This window comes from Gossypium arboreum, chromosome 3 (assembly GCF_025698485.1).
Source record: "Gossypium arboreum isolate Shixiya-1 chromosome 3, ASM2569848v2, whole genome shotgun sequence".
Lineage (NCBI taxonomy): Eukaryota > Viridiplantae > Streptophyta > Magnoliopsida > Malvales > Malvaceae > Gossypium > Gossypium arboreum.
The window spans coordinates 133,816,371-133,833,043 of NC_069072.1; the positions used below are offsets into that span (position 1 = coordinate 133,816,371).

At 30.6% G+C, this 16,673-nt stretch overlaps 1 protein-coding gene across 2 annotated transcripts; it reads right to left on the bottom strand.

The window, feature by feature from the left end:
- Nucleotides 1–1,289: 1,289 nt before the first annotated feature.
- LOC108474375 (uncharacterized) lies at nt 1,290–6,375 on the bottom strand. Of its 2 annotated transcripts, XM_017776282.2 has the most exons (14): nt 6,156–6,375; nt 5,392–5,748; nt 4,909–5,083; nt 4,453–4,536; nt 4,124–4,365; nt 3,807–4,026; nt 3,495–3,574; nt 3,327–3,411; nt 3,018–3,149; nt 2,807–2,920; nt 2,674–2,721; nt 2,150–2,234; nt 1,918–1,974; nt 1,290–1,795 (listed from the first exon to the last, which is right to left on the bottom strand). In XM_017776282.2, the coding sequence occupies exons 2-14, from the start codon at nt 5,610–5,612 to the stop codon at nt 1,692–1,694; spliced, it is 1,647 nt and encodes a 548-aa protein (XP_017631771.1). In that variant the 5' UTR covers nt 5,613–5,748; nt 6,156–6,375; the 3' UTR covers nt 1,290–1,691. The 2 variants fall into 2 exon arrangements, with proteins under 2 accessions (XP_017631771.1, XP_052881923.1); XM_053025963.1 differs by lacking the exons at nt 5,392–5,748; nt 6,156–6,375 and adding an exon at nt 5,259–5,386.
- Between the last annotated feature and the right edge of the window lie 10,298 nt (nt 6,376–16,673).

Below are 16,673 nucleotides of genomic sequence, written 5' to 3' on the forward strand. Positions count from 1 at the left end.
TGTCCTTTTATCATCATTTTGGTAGCCATTAATGAGTAAAAGGGAGCATGTAGGGCATCAATAGTTGACATAACTTTATCATATATATGCTACATAACATAATGTGTCGGATTTATATTCTTATCTGATACTTGTTTTGTCTTTGGTGCTAGATATTGCTTTGTATTGTTCATGATTTATCTTTTTAAATAACAATATTATTAGAATAACTCCATGAAAGGGGTTGAGAAGCATATAATAATTACATGGCTGAAGTGGTGCCTTTTATTCACATGAATCAATGATGCAAAGCCAAAAGATACTTATTCATGACTTAAATTTTATTAATTTTTGGGTAAGCTACAATTATGCTTTAAGATTTATTTTTGGTCATCTAATTTAAAAAATTACAAAATAGTTATCCAAATTGTATTTGTTTTTTTTTGTCTAATTTTGTTAGTTGTCGTTGACTTTGTGATGAAGTGGCAGTTCTAAAATCTTCTATTTTCCTTTTTGTTCTAAACTCCTTCCCCATAGAGGATGGATTTGGGAAAGTAATGGAGGATAAGAAAGGAGAATACAAGAGAATAAAGAAAAGAAGTTAGGGAAAGAAAGAGGAAAAAGGTTATGATATATATATATTAAATTGAGATAATGTATAAATGTTGGTTAATTTTTTTAAATCATGATTAAATATATAAATGTTGAGAGTTAAATTTAATATTATATTAATTTTAGAATTGACATGATATCTTTTCATCACAAAATTAATAAAATCAGCTAAAAGATAACTAGTTGATAGAGTGATTATTTTATTGACAAAATTTGAACATAATAAAATGTTTTATAGCGTAATTTATTCTTAACTTTGTGTTGAGAAAAGAACAGAAATATAATAAAATTTACAAAAGCATGGGCGTTGTAAAGCATTAATATATGATGCATGGTAAATAGCCACTCGAGTGGACATCTAACAATAATATTTTTACCTCATTTCAGGTTGTTTTCAAAAATAAAACTAGTTGAATAATTTTCGATGATTTAGTACAAATTCACATAATCTTTTGTTTCGGATCAATCGACTTAGTTCTTGAATCAAGTTTGAAATTAATTTTTAAGATTAAATCATTTCCAAAAAATATACATTATGGAATCCTAAAACTGCCATCAGACTCTATTTAACAATAAATTAGACACAAAATTAAAATAAATCACAATATCACTAAATTTATTCTATTAACAAAATTATAAAAATTCAAACCTAATAATATAAATAATTAACTTTCATAAAATTAAAACTAAAATCCGAATTACACTAAAAATTCAACACCATTATTACGTTTAAATAGTGCAATACTAATGCAAACGGTTACGGTACTGGTATACCTGAGAACAAGTAACTAATAATTACATGCAAAATGAAAAACAACAATGGGGATCTTATAAAGTAACTTCTTTCAGCTATGTCAATTGACATAATAATTTGGAGAGGGAAAAAAATTACACAACAAATATGAAAAAAATATTTACTTTCAGATATTATTTTTACAGAAAAGAACAATTTCCTAACTGGCTCAGGAAGAGCCAAATCCCATATCTCAAACCACTTTGTTTTGGGGACCTTTGCCCCTAAAAATTTGAAATGTTAATGTGGCAAAAAGCAAACGCTAAGCACCGGGGAACACAAGGTTATCACGAGGATATGGCAGCATTCATTTTCTCGAATGGTTCTCTGGGGCTTCTTCGATTTGTGGAGGCAAGAGGTTTATAAAGCTCCCTTGGACAGGTTGACTGGCAGCTGCTGCCGATTCATCCTCTGCAAAACATAGATCAAGATTAACACCTGATTGATAACATCCGGTGTGTGTGATGTGCCTAACGTAACCCAATAACCAGAGCGCAACCACCAAAAGCATAATAACAGTGATAGCATCTTACCGAAAAGGGCTTTGATGGAAGGTCGCTTGGGTTTTGAACTTTTCTTTTTCAATTCAGCTGCACGATGGAAGAGATAAGAACCAGTCAAATACAAAGATCTTGCTAGGTTCGAAATTTGCAGGAGATAAATCTTCAGTTCATAACAACCAGAAGAGGAAGATGTGAAAGATAAGGAGCACCGAAAACTGAAGCAGCAAAAGAAAAAAAATATAAATAGGAGTAAGCAAAATACCGATGCCAGGTAACTGATTATCATTTACAATTTCATAGTTCTTGTATGTGTAACCCACAAAGTTTATATCCTTGGACGGAAGCATCTGCATCAACGGAAAATCATTAAATAATTTTGGCTCGTGAGCGATAGAAACATTATATATGATCCACTATCCCTTCTTAACCATGCTATTATAAGTTAAAGACAGTCATTATTACATATGTTTTTTTTTTTAGAAAGTTGATTTCAACAATTTAACATAATGAAGTATAACATATATATTAAAGCCAACATTGCCGACAATGCTGTGTTCCCCAAGATAAGTTTTCAGATTAAGGTTCTGATATAAAAGGAAAATGCAGATTTTCAAAGAATTCATTTGATTGAACATTAGAATAGGTGCAACAAAAGAACCAGCAGAAATCCCTGACCAGACACCAAAATAATGAAGCCATTTAATTTTGAAAACTTCTAGCAAACTTGGTTAAGAAATGATCACTGAGTTCTCAGTTCAGGACATTTTATTGAAAATGTGTCCTGACCTTTCTCCATGGACCTGATTTTGTTGCAGATGGAATTTGGTTGTCAGCCTGGTGTATCAAAAAAAGGACAGTAGTAAGGAAATGTCTAAACAGGCCATTTTGCATATTTGTACGAATTGTACCATTAATCTACCTCTTCAAACTTCTCAAAGTTTTGTGTATCTAACTCATCATTGACTTCGGGAATAAACGCAGCTTTCATTTGGTATAACTTGTCCCATTCAATACCTTTAAACCATGGGTGAATCTGGAAGAAAACAGATAGAGCCAGTTAATTTAGCAATTTGCATTCTATTTTTAAAACAAAAATCAAAGAATCTAGAACAGAACACACCGCACAACACCTTAATTTCATGGGCACCTTTTGTGCCAAGCCTCTGCTCAACATTACATAGAAGTTTACTGATAAGATCTTTCGCTTCGGGTGATAGTTTTGCTTCTTCTGGAAATTTTAAGTGTGTTCTCCAATTCACTATCTGGAAAATGTAGAGAAAAGGACAACACCAGTCATCAGTAACAAAGAAAGTACGAAGTAAAATAAATAGTTGCTATACGGAACCTAGTTACAAACAATGTTCAGATTCAAAGATAGACAGAAGTATAAATAATAGCACAAACGAATGACAGCACAATAACTTAATGTAAAAACATACCTTCCGACAGGTTGACATTGGCTCATCCGAATAAAAGGGTGGATATCCAACAAGCATTTCATACATGATAGCACCAAGAGACCACCTAGACAAGTATCCAAAAAATACCATTGTAACCATATCTGACAATAATAAATACAAATAAAATATCATGTTTCATATACAAACCAGTCGCATTCCATTCCATATCCTTTCTTCAACAAAACCTCTGGAGCAATATAGTCAGGTGTACCGACTGTAGAATAAGCCTGAAGTATCACAACATTTAAATGTTCAAGCAACATTCATTTGTGATTTCAATAAGAGTAACTATGAGCAATAAGTCTTGCAAACTCTGGAAAAAAAAAGCAAGCCTGAACTATGGAAAATAAAGGAGAAACAAGTTGGGAACTTTCTTGCTTTGTAAACCCAACCACTATTACTATCGGTAGAAAAAAAAAATACTTAGTTGCATTAGTTATGTGGTAGTCAAGCACTTACAAGCATCCTTCTGTTTCTTTGCCAATGCTGCAACTGCTCTTGTTGTGTGCGTTTTGGTGCTGCAGGTCGTCCATCACTTTGAAGAGCCCCACTGAGATTTTTTGCCATAGAAAAATCCTTTTCCTGGAGATTACTACAATCTAATGGCTTACATAATCCAAAATCTGATAATTTCATATGACCATTTCTATCGAGTAGTAGGTTGTCAGGCTTGATGTCTCTGCAACATGTGACATAGAATGGGTTCACCACTTAATGCAAACTCAAGAAGACCGTTATATAACAGTGTATGAAGGATTAGCATCATGCCGAATCACCTATGAATATAATTATGTTTGTGGATTGATTCAATCGCCAGGACAGTTTCTCCAACATAAAACCTGGCCTCGTCTTCAGTTAGTATATCCTTCCGCATCAATAAAGTCATCATATCTCCCCCAGGTAAATATTCCATAATGAGATATAGATACTCTTCATCTTGGAAGGAGCAATATAGTTTAACAATGCAATTACTGTCAACCTCCGCAAGTAGATTTCTCTCAGCTTTCACATGTTCAACCTGAACATTAGAAATGCAAACTAACAAATTATCATCATGGCGCAAAACCCATCAAGGAAACTACATAGCTGGCTTAAAATCATATACCTGGCCTCTGCGAAGCATCTCTGACTTCTTGAGCTTCTTCATAGCATAAACATGACCAGTTGCCTTCTCCCTACAGATTCTAACCTGTAATGAGAAAAAGTTACGTTAAAAGTAATTCTGGCAAAAAGAGAACAAGATGTTTGAGATTGAAGATAACTACACAAAAGGGTGAAACATAGGAGAGAGATAAAACTTAGGTTCAGAAGCATCAGTGACAAGCAAATCAAGCGACAAAATCAGATATAAGTAGAAGGCTTTCCTAGAAGTTCCCTAGATCCATTGTCTCAGTTAAAAAAGTTCTGATGGTAGGGAGAAATTTTAAATATAAGGTTTTAGCATAATGATCTAGAGGTCTTCATAGCTCATTTAATTTTGACAGGTAGATTAAAGCAAGACCAGAAATAAAAGCAAAAGAAACACCTATGTTATGAGGTACAACGTGACAAATTTAATTACCTCTCCAAATGCACCCTTGCCAATCATGGTCAATGGCTCAAAATCATCAGCCCCCATCTTATGCCTTTGCATACGCATGTATTCCCTCTCCTTCTTTTCAAAATACTTGAGTAAGTTGTTCTGTTCTTCTTCAGAGACTTCAGCATCAGCCAACTTCTTTTCTAGAATATCACGCCTGCATAAAATCATAATTACCCGAAACGTCATCCCTATTCTTTAAAACAAAACTACCATTACTTTTCTTGCGTTCCTAAAATCACAAAGTACGCTTTATCAAGTTACATTGTGCAGATGATATGGAGTGAAATGCAAGTACTAATCTTTTTTGAATAAATTTCTGTAACTGAAACCTGCTACAAAATAACTCGACACGTGATAATTCAGCCATTCATCAGTCTGTAGCGTAGCACACAGTTACACTGCATGCTATATCATAGTTATGTGACCATGACAGTAACTATTAGACAGGGAAATATCCAATACCGCTCCTTTCTTTCCTGCAGGCTTTTCATCTGCTTCTTATAATGGTCTTCAATATACTGCTTTGCAGCTGCTACCCGTTGTTTGGTGACATCTGATGGTGCCTCTTCACTTGTTGGTGGTTTAGACCCCTCCTTTGCATTACCTACAGCTTCTTTATTCTTTGAAGACCTTACCTTGTCTTTCGATTTGAACTTGTTGAACCATCTCCTCGTAGTTTCCATCGGTTTACTCGATAAATATGATCCTTATAAGCCCACACTACTAAAAATGTGCAGTACGGTCACGCAGGTTTCTCACACACAAAAACTTAATGATTTTATCACATCATTGTGTACCAAAATATCCAACAAACAGATTCTGCAAATTCAAGAACAAAAGCAAAATAAAGAGTACATTAGCTTAGAACAAAGTAATAGTATTAATAATCCCCAACACAGTTCAGAACAAAGAAATGAGATGATGCTGTAATCCTCACCGAATAACCACCTAACTGAAAGCACTTTAATTCAATCAATAAAATTCAAAACCAATTCAACTCATATATTCTGGAATAAACTATAAAGAGTTCATAATACTTAAACATTCTGCTACAAATTTTTAGGACACTCAAAAAGAATTGCGAGACGAAGTGAATCTAACAGCCTAAAATCACTTTCTAGGAAAAAAAAAAAAAACTTCAATTTTCCAACGTTTTCTCAGTAAACAACCAAAAAAGTCAAATCGAAATCTCAACTCAATCTTAAAACTAAAACAATTTGAACTACCTGATTGAATTTTAAGAGAGCTTGATTGTTGCTGAGCAGATATAAAAAGCAGAAGAGTAGTGAAAAACCTAAAGCTAAAGAGAAAACCGAAAGAAGAGAAAATTAAGTGAAGATTGACGAAATTGAAATCCCATTGGTTGGATTTTAGGTCCTTTTGAAAGGTGGGAAGCTTTGCCTCTTTGACTTTGCCTTTGCTTTTTAGCTGCTTTTATTTATCTATCTATATGTTAATTTTTCGATTTAACTTTTTATATCAAAATTAAAAGTCATTTAATAATTAATAATATTTCGTTTTTCCCTGAAAATTATAAGTTGTTTATTAATTAATACCATATCAGTTTTTCTTTTCCGCATTTTATCTGTTTAATTTATTTATTGTGGAATCACCGTAAGCTTGTAAATAGGTAATTTTACTCCTTTTGGGTAAATGGAAATATTATATTTTTGACCCTGAAATTTATTTATTTTTAATTTTAATCTCTTTATAATTTTATAATTTTATATGTCCATCACGGTAATATTTTGAAAACAAAGTCAACCAAGGTTAATTTAGAGAAAAATAAACTCTTGTTATTTTCAAATATCATAAAACAATATAAATACAGGCACAACACAAATATAAATTGTAAGTACAAATATCAATATTTGGTTAACCAACTACAATGGTATATAGAATAACGAAGAATAAAAATAATTAGAGAAACCCCAACAAGTAGAATCATAAAGAAATGGAAATAATCGGAAAAACTCACAACAATGACATCACAAAAAAGGAAAAATTTATACATGACACTTCATAATTACACATAGTGAAACTCGAAGCAAAGACCTGATTTTAAATCTTAATTTATATGAATTGAATTTATGTATTCTTTTCCTTATCTCTATCATAGCAAATAGTTATCATATTTATTTTCTAGTAAAATTTTAAATAAATAATTTTTGGAAGGAAAATAGTTTTAAATTTTAAAAGCATGGTTGAAAGGATAATGTATATATTAACAATTTATTTAATAAATAAAGCATCTAATAAATATTTAATCTCATTAAAATATGTCATGGGAGAATATAAATTATAGAGATATGAGCTGGACCACTTAAAAATAATTAGATTAGGGAACTATCAATATTAATTAATTGGACAAATAATAATAATAATAATAATAATAATAACTTCTTTAATTAAAGAAAAAAACACAAATATTCAATATCAAAGCCTTGATGTCCGCCTTAGACAAAGCCGCGTTATTGACACGTCTCTCTTGCCCTATGTCCTTACCAGTTGTCGCAGGCAGGGAACGTATCAAGGGAAAAGTATTACAACCATGTTTTAAATTAGATTAAGATATGTTGAAAGTTGATAAATTTAGAATTTAATCTTTGTATTTTTATTTTTAAAAATTTTTTATTTTTATATTTAAAATTTATTAATTGTTAATATTGTTAAAAATATTTTGTTAAATTCAGATTCAATTGTTGCCACTTAATTTACAGATTGAGAAAAATCTATGAAGGCTCGGTTGATTGAACATCATTTTTGAAGTTGAATCTGAAGAGTCAATCATGGATGACACCAATGCTAATGATATTGATAATGCACAAATTAATTTTCGAGCTCCTCCTTCTACTCTTGTTATTCATATTTCCTAGGTCTATTAGAGACTATGCCATACTTTATATCGAAGGGCTTTGAACTAATATTCACTTTTTAATTTGTGGAAGTGAACAACTTTGAGATCAAATCAACAATTATTCAGATGGTCGAAACTAATCATTTTTTTCTGTTTTTCTCGTGAAGATCCCAACCAACATTTGCGAAAGTTCATCAAATTGTGCAGTACATTCAAATCTAATGGTGTTTCAGTAGAAGCTATTAAATTAAGGTTGTTTTTGTTTTCTTTATTTAGATAAGCTACTAATTAATTAGATGAACTACCAAATGAGTTGATTACAACTTAAGATCAAGTTGTAGTTCTTTCCTACAACAAAATTGCGAAATGACATCACTAATTTCTAATCATATAGAAAGGAAACTTTACATGAGGCATGAAAACTGTTTGAGGACATGGAAAAAAGTGTCTTCTATTGGTAATGCAAAGAATTGATGGTAATTGGATATATCTCACATTGATTAAGTATAGACTATTAAAAGGGTTTATATATAGCCTTACTTCTTACTTCAATTATGTAATTGGGCTATAAATTTAATACATGCATGTTGTCGTTCCTCACTCGATTCATGTTTATGTTAATATATACTATTTGTATTTTTTTTGGATAAAATTCTTATATTATTTTCTAGAAAATAATTTCTTTAAAACAATTTGACTTTTTCTGGTTTTTGACTGTTACAAAAATCTAAACACTATATATTTTTTGACTGTTGCATGGAAATAGTGGGTTGGTTTTGTAACTGACCCTGCAGTTTTTTACTCTTTTACCCCTACATATTTATTATTTTTCATGACTGTGTTAACACGTGTCTTTGAAATGTACCGCGTATATTTCTTTTTGGATAAAATTCTTATATTATTTTTCAGAAAATAATTTCTTTAAAATAATTTGACTTTTTTCGATTTTTGACTGTTACGAAAATCTGAACAGTATATATTTTTTTACTGTTGCGTAGAAATGGTGGATCACTGTTGTGACTAACCCTACGTATTTTACTCTTTTACCCCTGCATATTTACTATTTTACCCTTCTGTTACTAGTACAAGTAGAGAGCTAATTTTCCTCATTTGACACACTGAAAGCAAAATACCTTCCTCATTTGACTCCTGCAAACTTTCTTAGGAATCAATTCTAATGTGATTTCCTTGAGAAGAGAAATATCAAATGTGCTCCACCTTTCTTATTCCGGTGTAAATTTTGATTTCTTAATTCTAGGCAGTGGTTCTTTCACAACGTAGTAAATTTTGATTTCTTAATTCTTGATTTATTTTTCCACTTAGTGCTAACAAATTTGTTTTGTAGTTGTATATAGTCCAACATCCTCACCATCAAGTGTCAAATTGGTTGTTGATTCAGACTTTATACAAAGAGTTGAGATAGTTCATTAAAGGTAATCTAGATGTAATAAATAATAGGGCATTATTGAGTAAGTCGCCTGAAAAATTTGTCAAGATAATTGAAGATATGGTAGAAAATAATCCATAGCGGATTTCGAGCAGAACTGGTGTAAAGCCAAAGAAATTGGTTAAAGTAGTTGAGGTTTGTACAAGCCCAATTTTGGGCCCTAAACCCACTAAGCCACAACCCAAACCAACTTAAACCTACGCAAAACCCAAATAACCTAGCCCAATACATTAAAGAAAAATAAAGGAAAACCTAAAACCCTAGCCGTCAGCACATGCTCCCCACCCCATCCACTACCGACGCCTGCAAGTGGCCTCTGCTCCACCACCGTTTACCTGCAGCAATAAAAGAAGAAGAGACAGAAAGCAAGAAGCAAGTTGTAGAAAAAAATGCCTATAAGAGGCCAAATCAAAAAACCATTTGTAACAATCGGCACTTGTGAAATAAAAACAATATTAGATTTCAAACATACAAGCAAAGAATATAGACTCTAGCAATATCAAAAGCAGGAAAAGAGCCCAATATCAGAGATCGAAGAACGAGAGTAGCGAATCTAAGGTGATTTAACTTCATTTTCGTTTTGTTTTTTAGACCCATTCCCTCATTTATACATATAAATAAAAAACATAAAAAAATAATAAAAAAAGGAGAAAAATTACCCCAAAGGCAATTTTTGACCACCATGTACGGCGGCCAGCGTGGTGGAGCCACGGTGGCGTGACAGTCGGCCGTCGGTGGCCTCCTTGGCCGGTTTCTAGGTTTAGCCCAGAAGGAGAGAAGAGATTTTTTTTTTTAAAAGAGGCTGGAAGAATGATTTTTTTTTTTTGCTAAGATTTTGGTATTTATAAAGGGACCATACGACGTCGTTTTGGGCCTTGATTTCAGGCACCAAAACGGCGTCGTTTCGACAATGACCCGAGCACCCGACCCGCCTATGCCCAGGGTCCGCGTGCTTTTGACCGAGGGTTATTTGCCTCACCCTTCCGCTTTGAGGCTTAGTTCAATAGGGTCTCGCGCTGTTTCCTTTTTCTTTAATTTTACCCCTATAACTTTACTTCTATTTCATTTTAGTCCTGTATAAAACGTTGTGTTTTGGGGGGAGGGGATATTTTCCCCTTTGGTCCCTCCTGTTTGCTCGCGTGTCCAAATTAATCCCCTTTTCCTTCATTTATTTTAAATTAGCCTCAAGATTCCATTTTTTTAATTCGATTTCGTCCTTTCTTTTATTTTTCCTCATTATGCTAATTTAATTGTAATATTATTTATTGTATTTTATTATGGTTGTATCTTTATTAATGGCTCACTATTATCGTTTTATTTAATACTTATAAATATATGTTATAAAAGTATTATTAATAGTTTTAATACTATAATTCTTATTAATATATTTGTATGTCACCTAGGTATTCTTTTAATATATATGTGTTATGCTCCATGTTATGTATATATGTGTTAATACTATACTATGTCTATATTTTTATACATATGTACATATATATTATGTATATTTCTCCTTTTAATACCATATATATATATATATATATATATATATATATATTCTTTTATATATTACGTATAATATCCAAATATATATTCTGCATATACCGTTAATATCACCATATATTTATTTTTAACATAATGTATGTATTTTTAGGTAATACCTTTAATAATTGTTTTCTAACATTATTATCATTTAATATGTGTATCATATACATATCCTTTTAATATTGTGTTCTTCTATATGTTACGTATATATTTTTAATAACTGTATTATACATTACCATATCTATATATTATTATTATTATTATTATTATTATTATTATTATTATTATTATTATTCATATATATATGTCTTTTAATATCATAATACAAATATATATATGCTTTTATATCATATTATTGTTATATCTATTTTCACCCCTATTATATTTTATACATGTATATATACCCTTTATATATAGTAATATTATTATATATATATATATGTCACATATTATGGTTCATAATATTTTCATTTACTTATTATTTTACTCAAATATTATTATTTATATCACTATTATCCTTACATTTTCACCTATCACCTTTTAAATACACTTATTTTATTCTTTCCTCACTCAAATCATATGTTATTTACTTATACACGTACGTATATGCACTTTCATACATCATTTCTAAATCATTACCCGTATTATCACTATTAATATTATTATTACCATTACTATACTATCATTCTTTAGTTTTACATAATAATTGTTTATTACGAGTTCTTTTTTGAACATCTCCCGCTTTATTCATTATTTTCTTTTTATTCGCTTTTATTCGTTTATCTTTACTTATATCGTTATCATCACTTTCATTATCATTGTCATTTTATTTCGTCATTTTTATTTATTAATTTACTTATGTATTCGATCGTTTCCTTTTCCTCATGCATTTATTTATTAGCCTTGTCATTATTTTACCTATCGTAATTGCTCGTATTATTATGTTTGACACTGTCACGCTTATTTTTACGCATTCGCCTCATGGTTTGCTTCTATATCTCATCATGCTTTTTATTCGATACCTTAAAATAATTCCTTCATAAAAGTGATATTCCATATTCGGTAATTCGTGACAATCGTGCCCTAACTTACTGGGTCTCGATTTTTCTCATTTAACCTAAATAACGGAATACTCTTTCAAATCACTATACGAGTTTTGAAAAATGCTTATTCTCGAAGATGCGAAGTGTTGTGCCCAAACTTACCGGGTATGACATTTTGTCATCTCGAAATAAGAATTTTGTTTCAAATAAAGGCAATATTCGGTGTTTGAGAATTCGAGAAAACGTGCCCTAACTTACTGGGTTTCGACTTCTCTCGTTTATTCTAAATAATCGAATACCCTTTTAATAAAATACACAGATTTTATAAAAGGCAAGCTCGCTCTCGAAAATTCAAGATGTCGTGTCCTAACTTACTGGATGTGACATTTCATATTTTGAGACAAGAAGGTCTTTAACACTTGAGCTTTTTATAAAGAAGGATCGTATTTTAAAATTCTTTCAAGTTTTTAAATTTTCGACACTAAGACACTAATTAATCAACTAGGTACCAATTTTGGGCGTATCGAGGGTGCTAATCCTTCCTCGTGAGTAACCGACTCCCGAACCTGTTTTCTTGATTTGCGTAGACCAAAATTGTTGTTTAAATAAATCAAACTATTTATTAAAAACAACCACTTTTATGAGGTGACCCGATCACACCTCGTCAAAAAGGATCGGTGGCGACTCCCAATTTTTCGTTTTCATTTTCAAAATCCAAGTCGATTCCCGTTTTTTCAAAAAAAATGGTTACGACAAGGTTGATGCAATGATTGCTCTTCTTGCTGAACTAGTTGTTTTGGGTGAGATGTAAATGAGAAAATTGATCAGGTTAACATGAAGCAACCAATCTATGCTATCTGTGACCAATGTGGGGATAATCACCATTCTTGGCAGTGCACATTTGAGTCAGAATTGGTTGGATATGTTAGAAATTTGGAAAGACAACAACATAACCAATTCGTCAACAGTTATATGCCAAGATGAAGGAACCATCCCAATTTTGCTTGGGGTAATAATCAAGGCAATTTTTATCAAGATAGACTAGCTGAACCTCCGGTTTTCCCTCAAAGCCAGTATTAAAGGCAACATTCGCAACAACCCACAACAATTTATGCAAGCAATCGATGTTAGGATGAAGGTATTGGAAACCCAAGTGGGTCAAATAGCTTATGCCATTCATAATAGGCCACAAAGAGCATTATCGTCAAACAATTAGCCTTCTTAATGTTATTAATCCTAGAGAGCATTGTAAATTTTTAGAAATGATAGGGAGCTATCGAGTGCCTCTCCATCAATTGAGGTAAATGCAAAAAATCATTTGCCTATCCCACCAATCGACAAGAGTTCTAATGAGCTTTAAGAAAGCTCTAAAAAACATGTTCATCATGAGACAGCCATCAAAGGAGATAGTTAAGCCAAAATATTCTCCACCACAATTCCCGCGAAGGTTGCACCAGAATACGTTAGACAAGCAGTTTCAGAAATTTCTTGATGTATTTAAGTAGCTTTCCATTAACATTCATTTTTCTGAAACTCTTTAACAAATGCTTAACTATATAAATTTTTTTTGAAACTCTTTAACAAATGCTTAACTATATAAAATTTATGAAAGATATTCTGTCGAAGAAAAGATGACTAAGTGATTATGAAAATATAACACTTAGTGAAGAGTGCAATGTCATTGGTTCTCACACTTTCGATAAGGCACTCTACAAATTGATGCCGCTCTCTATAGCTCGGAAGCTAAGTTTGGGGATATTATGCTAACCTCGGTCACATTGCAAATAACTAATAGAACTCTGAATTACTCTAAGGGGTGGTCGAAGATATGCTAGTTAAAGTAATATTAGTAGATCATTTATTATAATTAAAATTTTAAAAATCAATTAAAAAAGTTCATCCAACCCAAATTCAATTCAATTTAAATAAATAACCCTTCAATAAATTTATACTTTCTTTTATTTTGGGGGCAAATAAAAGTTTCTACATGCAAAATAAACGAAAGGTTATAAATGTAATTCCAAACAAAAGAACAAGATTTGGGAAAAAGAAATGAGGGCGATGCCAACTTGATTCAACAATGAGAATGTTGTGGATTTCCCTTAGAAATAGTGCATAATAATTTGGGGACCTTTTACTTTTAATCCATGATATGGATAGATATCAATTTAAAAAATAAATAAATAAATAGTAAAAAAGTAAAATAAAGATAAAAAAAAAAAAGAGTTTTTTTTAGACTTGTTTAAGAGTTCGGCAATTCGACTTTACTCGAAGGTCCACTCAAAAAGTGAGAGGATTTTGGTAAAAATATATGCTCGAAAAATAGGTTTGGGCAAAAAATAATTTTAAACGGTCTAAGCCTCAGGTAAGTTTTTTTTGGCCCATACCCGGCCCAAATTTACAAAAAAAATGTTTTTTCATTGTTTTGCTATCATTTCTCTATTATATTGCTACTATTTTATCGTTATTGTTTGGATATTGTACAACTCTTGTTTTATTATTAATTTTGTTACTATTTTAGAGGTGTTTACTTGTTAAGTTGAGTTTATCTTAGTGTTATTTAAGTATATATTTTATTTTTTTCCATTTTTCAAGAAACATTTATTTTAATGTTTTTAGTGTATTTGATGTATTATATTTTTAAAATTTATTTATATAAAAATAATATAAAAATTTTAATATGAGTCGAGCTCAAGTTTTAATATTTTTATCCGCACTGCACTTGGATAAAATTTTAGACCTATTTTTTAGGTCGGGTCTAACCCGAACCTAGAAAATAAACCTAATTTTTTTACTTAACTCACCCCAACTCATAAACAGCTCTAATTTTTATGTTTGTGAAGACTACCACAATGTAAAAAAAAAAAGTTGTTTAATCTTAGATATTTAGGTTTGGAAAGAATATAAAGAAACCCTCATTTGATTAATTAATTTAATTAAATTATTATGCATTTATCTTTTATTAGTAATCGAATCAATCACTAATATTTTACTTATATCGAAATTATCTCTTATTCTTTAATTTATAAATAAAGAAACTATTAGCATAAAATCAATATTTTATTTGAGAAAATACCAATCAAATGAAAATAAATTAATTTAATTACAATTAAAAGTTTAATAATTAAATAATTATTAATTTGTGAAAGTGGAAACACAAGGAGACACCACTACATGTTTTATTGAACATTATATACTAATCTCAAAACCTTTTTGACTTTCCCTGCATGAAGAATATTTATGTGATGATATGTTTTCAACTAGTCCGGTTTAGATAATCATGAAAAGGGCTTTTATATATCATCATGCTAATATATTAGAAGTGCTTATAGGTCGAAATGAGTTTAGATAGATTCATACATGATGTTAATTACATACTTCACATAAAATATAATTATCACATTTTATTATAATGGCTAATTCAAATTTATTTAGGTTTGTGAATAATATATTTTTCATATTTATTAATTATATATTTTATTAAATTTAAAAAACAACTTTAAATATTTTTATTATTCTTATTATAGTATAATATTAATTTTTATATAATATAAATTACATAATATATATAATATAAACTTAAAATTAGGTCCAGATGAGTTGAGCTTGAGCCTTAATTATTAGAGCTCAAATCTAACCCGTATTTTAAATAATATTATTATTTTTTATTAAACCCACTTTTCAATCTTAACATTTTTGTTCAAACACTCTAAAAATTTTAATCTAACCATTAAGTTTGGACAAATAGTTTGACCCTTGAATAAATCTACAAAAAACTTAAAACACTACATTTTAAGTATTTTTCCACTTAAACTATACTCATTGATACTAAACTATTAGTAAGTTTATGTTTTGGTTACTCAACTTCAAAAGGTTAAAAAATGATCACTAAACTATTTGAAAGTTTTATTTAAGTAATTGACTTGTTAAGGTTTTTTTTTTTTTTAAATTTTGGCTAGCGAGCTCTAATCAACGATTTGACGGTTAGTACAATAGATCAGTAACCATCGACGAGTAAAAGAATATACCTTAGATCCAAGGTGATCTGACGATCAGTGTCGGAGATTAAAAAAGAAAATTGTTTGGATTTTGGTTCACAGATTCATAACGTTCAAAGTTGTTTCATGGAAAACAAAATTGAGCTATAGAAGAAAAGAGGAATGAAAGCTTTTGATTGGTGTAGATAGTGCAAATAAAAAAGTCCATACTATAGCTATTTTAATATCCTAGTGACTTAAATGAAAAGTTTCAAATAGTCCAATGACTATTTTGTAACTTTTTGAAGTTGAACGAGTAAAACATAAACTTGCTAATAGTTTAGTGACCTTGAGCATAATTTACTCTTTTTATATTTTTTTGGTGTTTTTGACATGCTCGTTTCATATTCTATTAGAATAAGAAAGAATTTTTTGCTTGGACCGTGAGATGTTTCAGCCCAGGTGTTTGACCTTTTCTTTTGCCTACCAAGGAGTGACATGTTTGACAAAACAATGATACATATTAAGGATAATTGATGGGATAGTTTTAGCTTTTAAATAAGAGTTTAAAACTTATCAAAAACTTTGTTGGATAGACTCTTATAATTAGCCTATAAATAAGTTGGGCGTCACTTTGAGAGCAGTTTTTGGGTGTCTTTATGAGAGCTTTATTGTGTTTTTGTGTTATTTTGTGACACTCTTTTAAAAATTATTTGGAGCAGTTTATTGATTGTATTATAAGGTATTTGAGTGAATGATTTGTGATTATTGGAATTGGTGTTAGGGCATGGTAAATTAGGCTTAAGCCAATAGGTGATATTGATAATTGTTGAATAAAATCATTTAGTGGGCCGAGCTCCATAGGCGTAGGACCA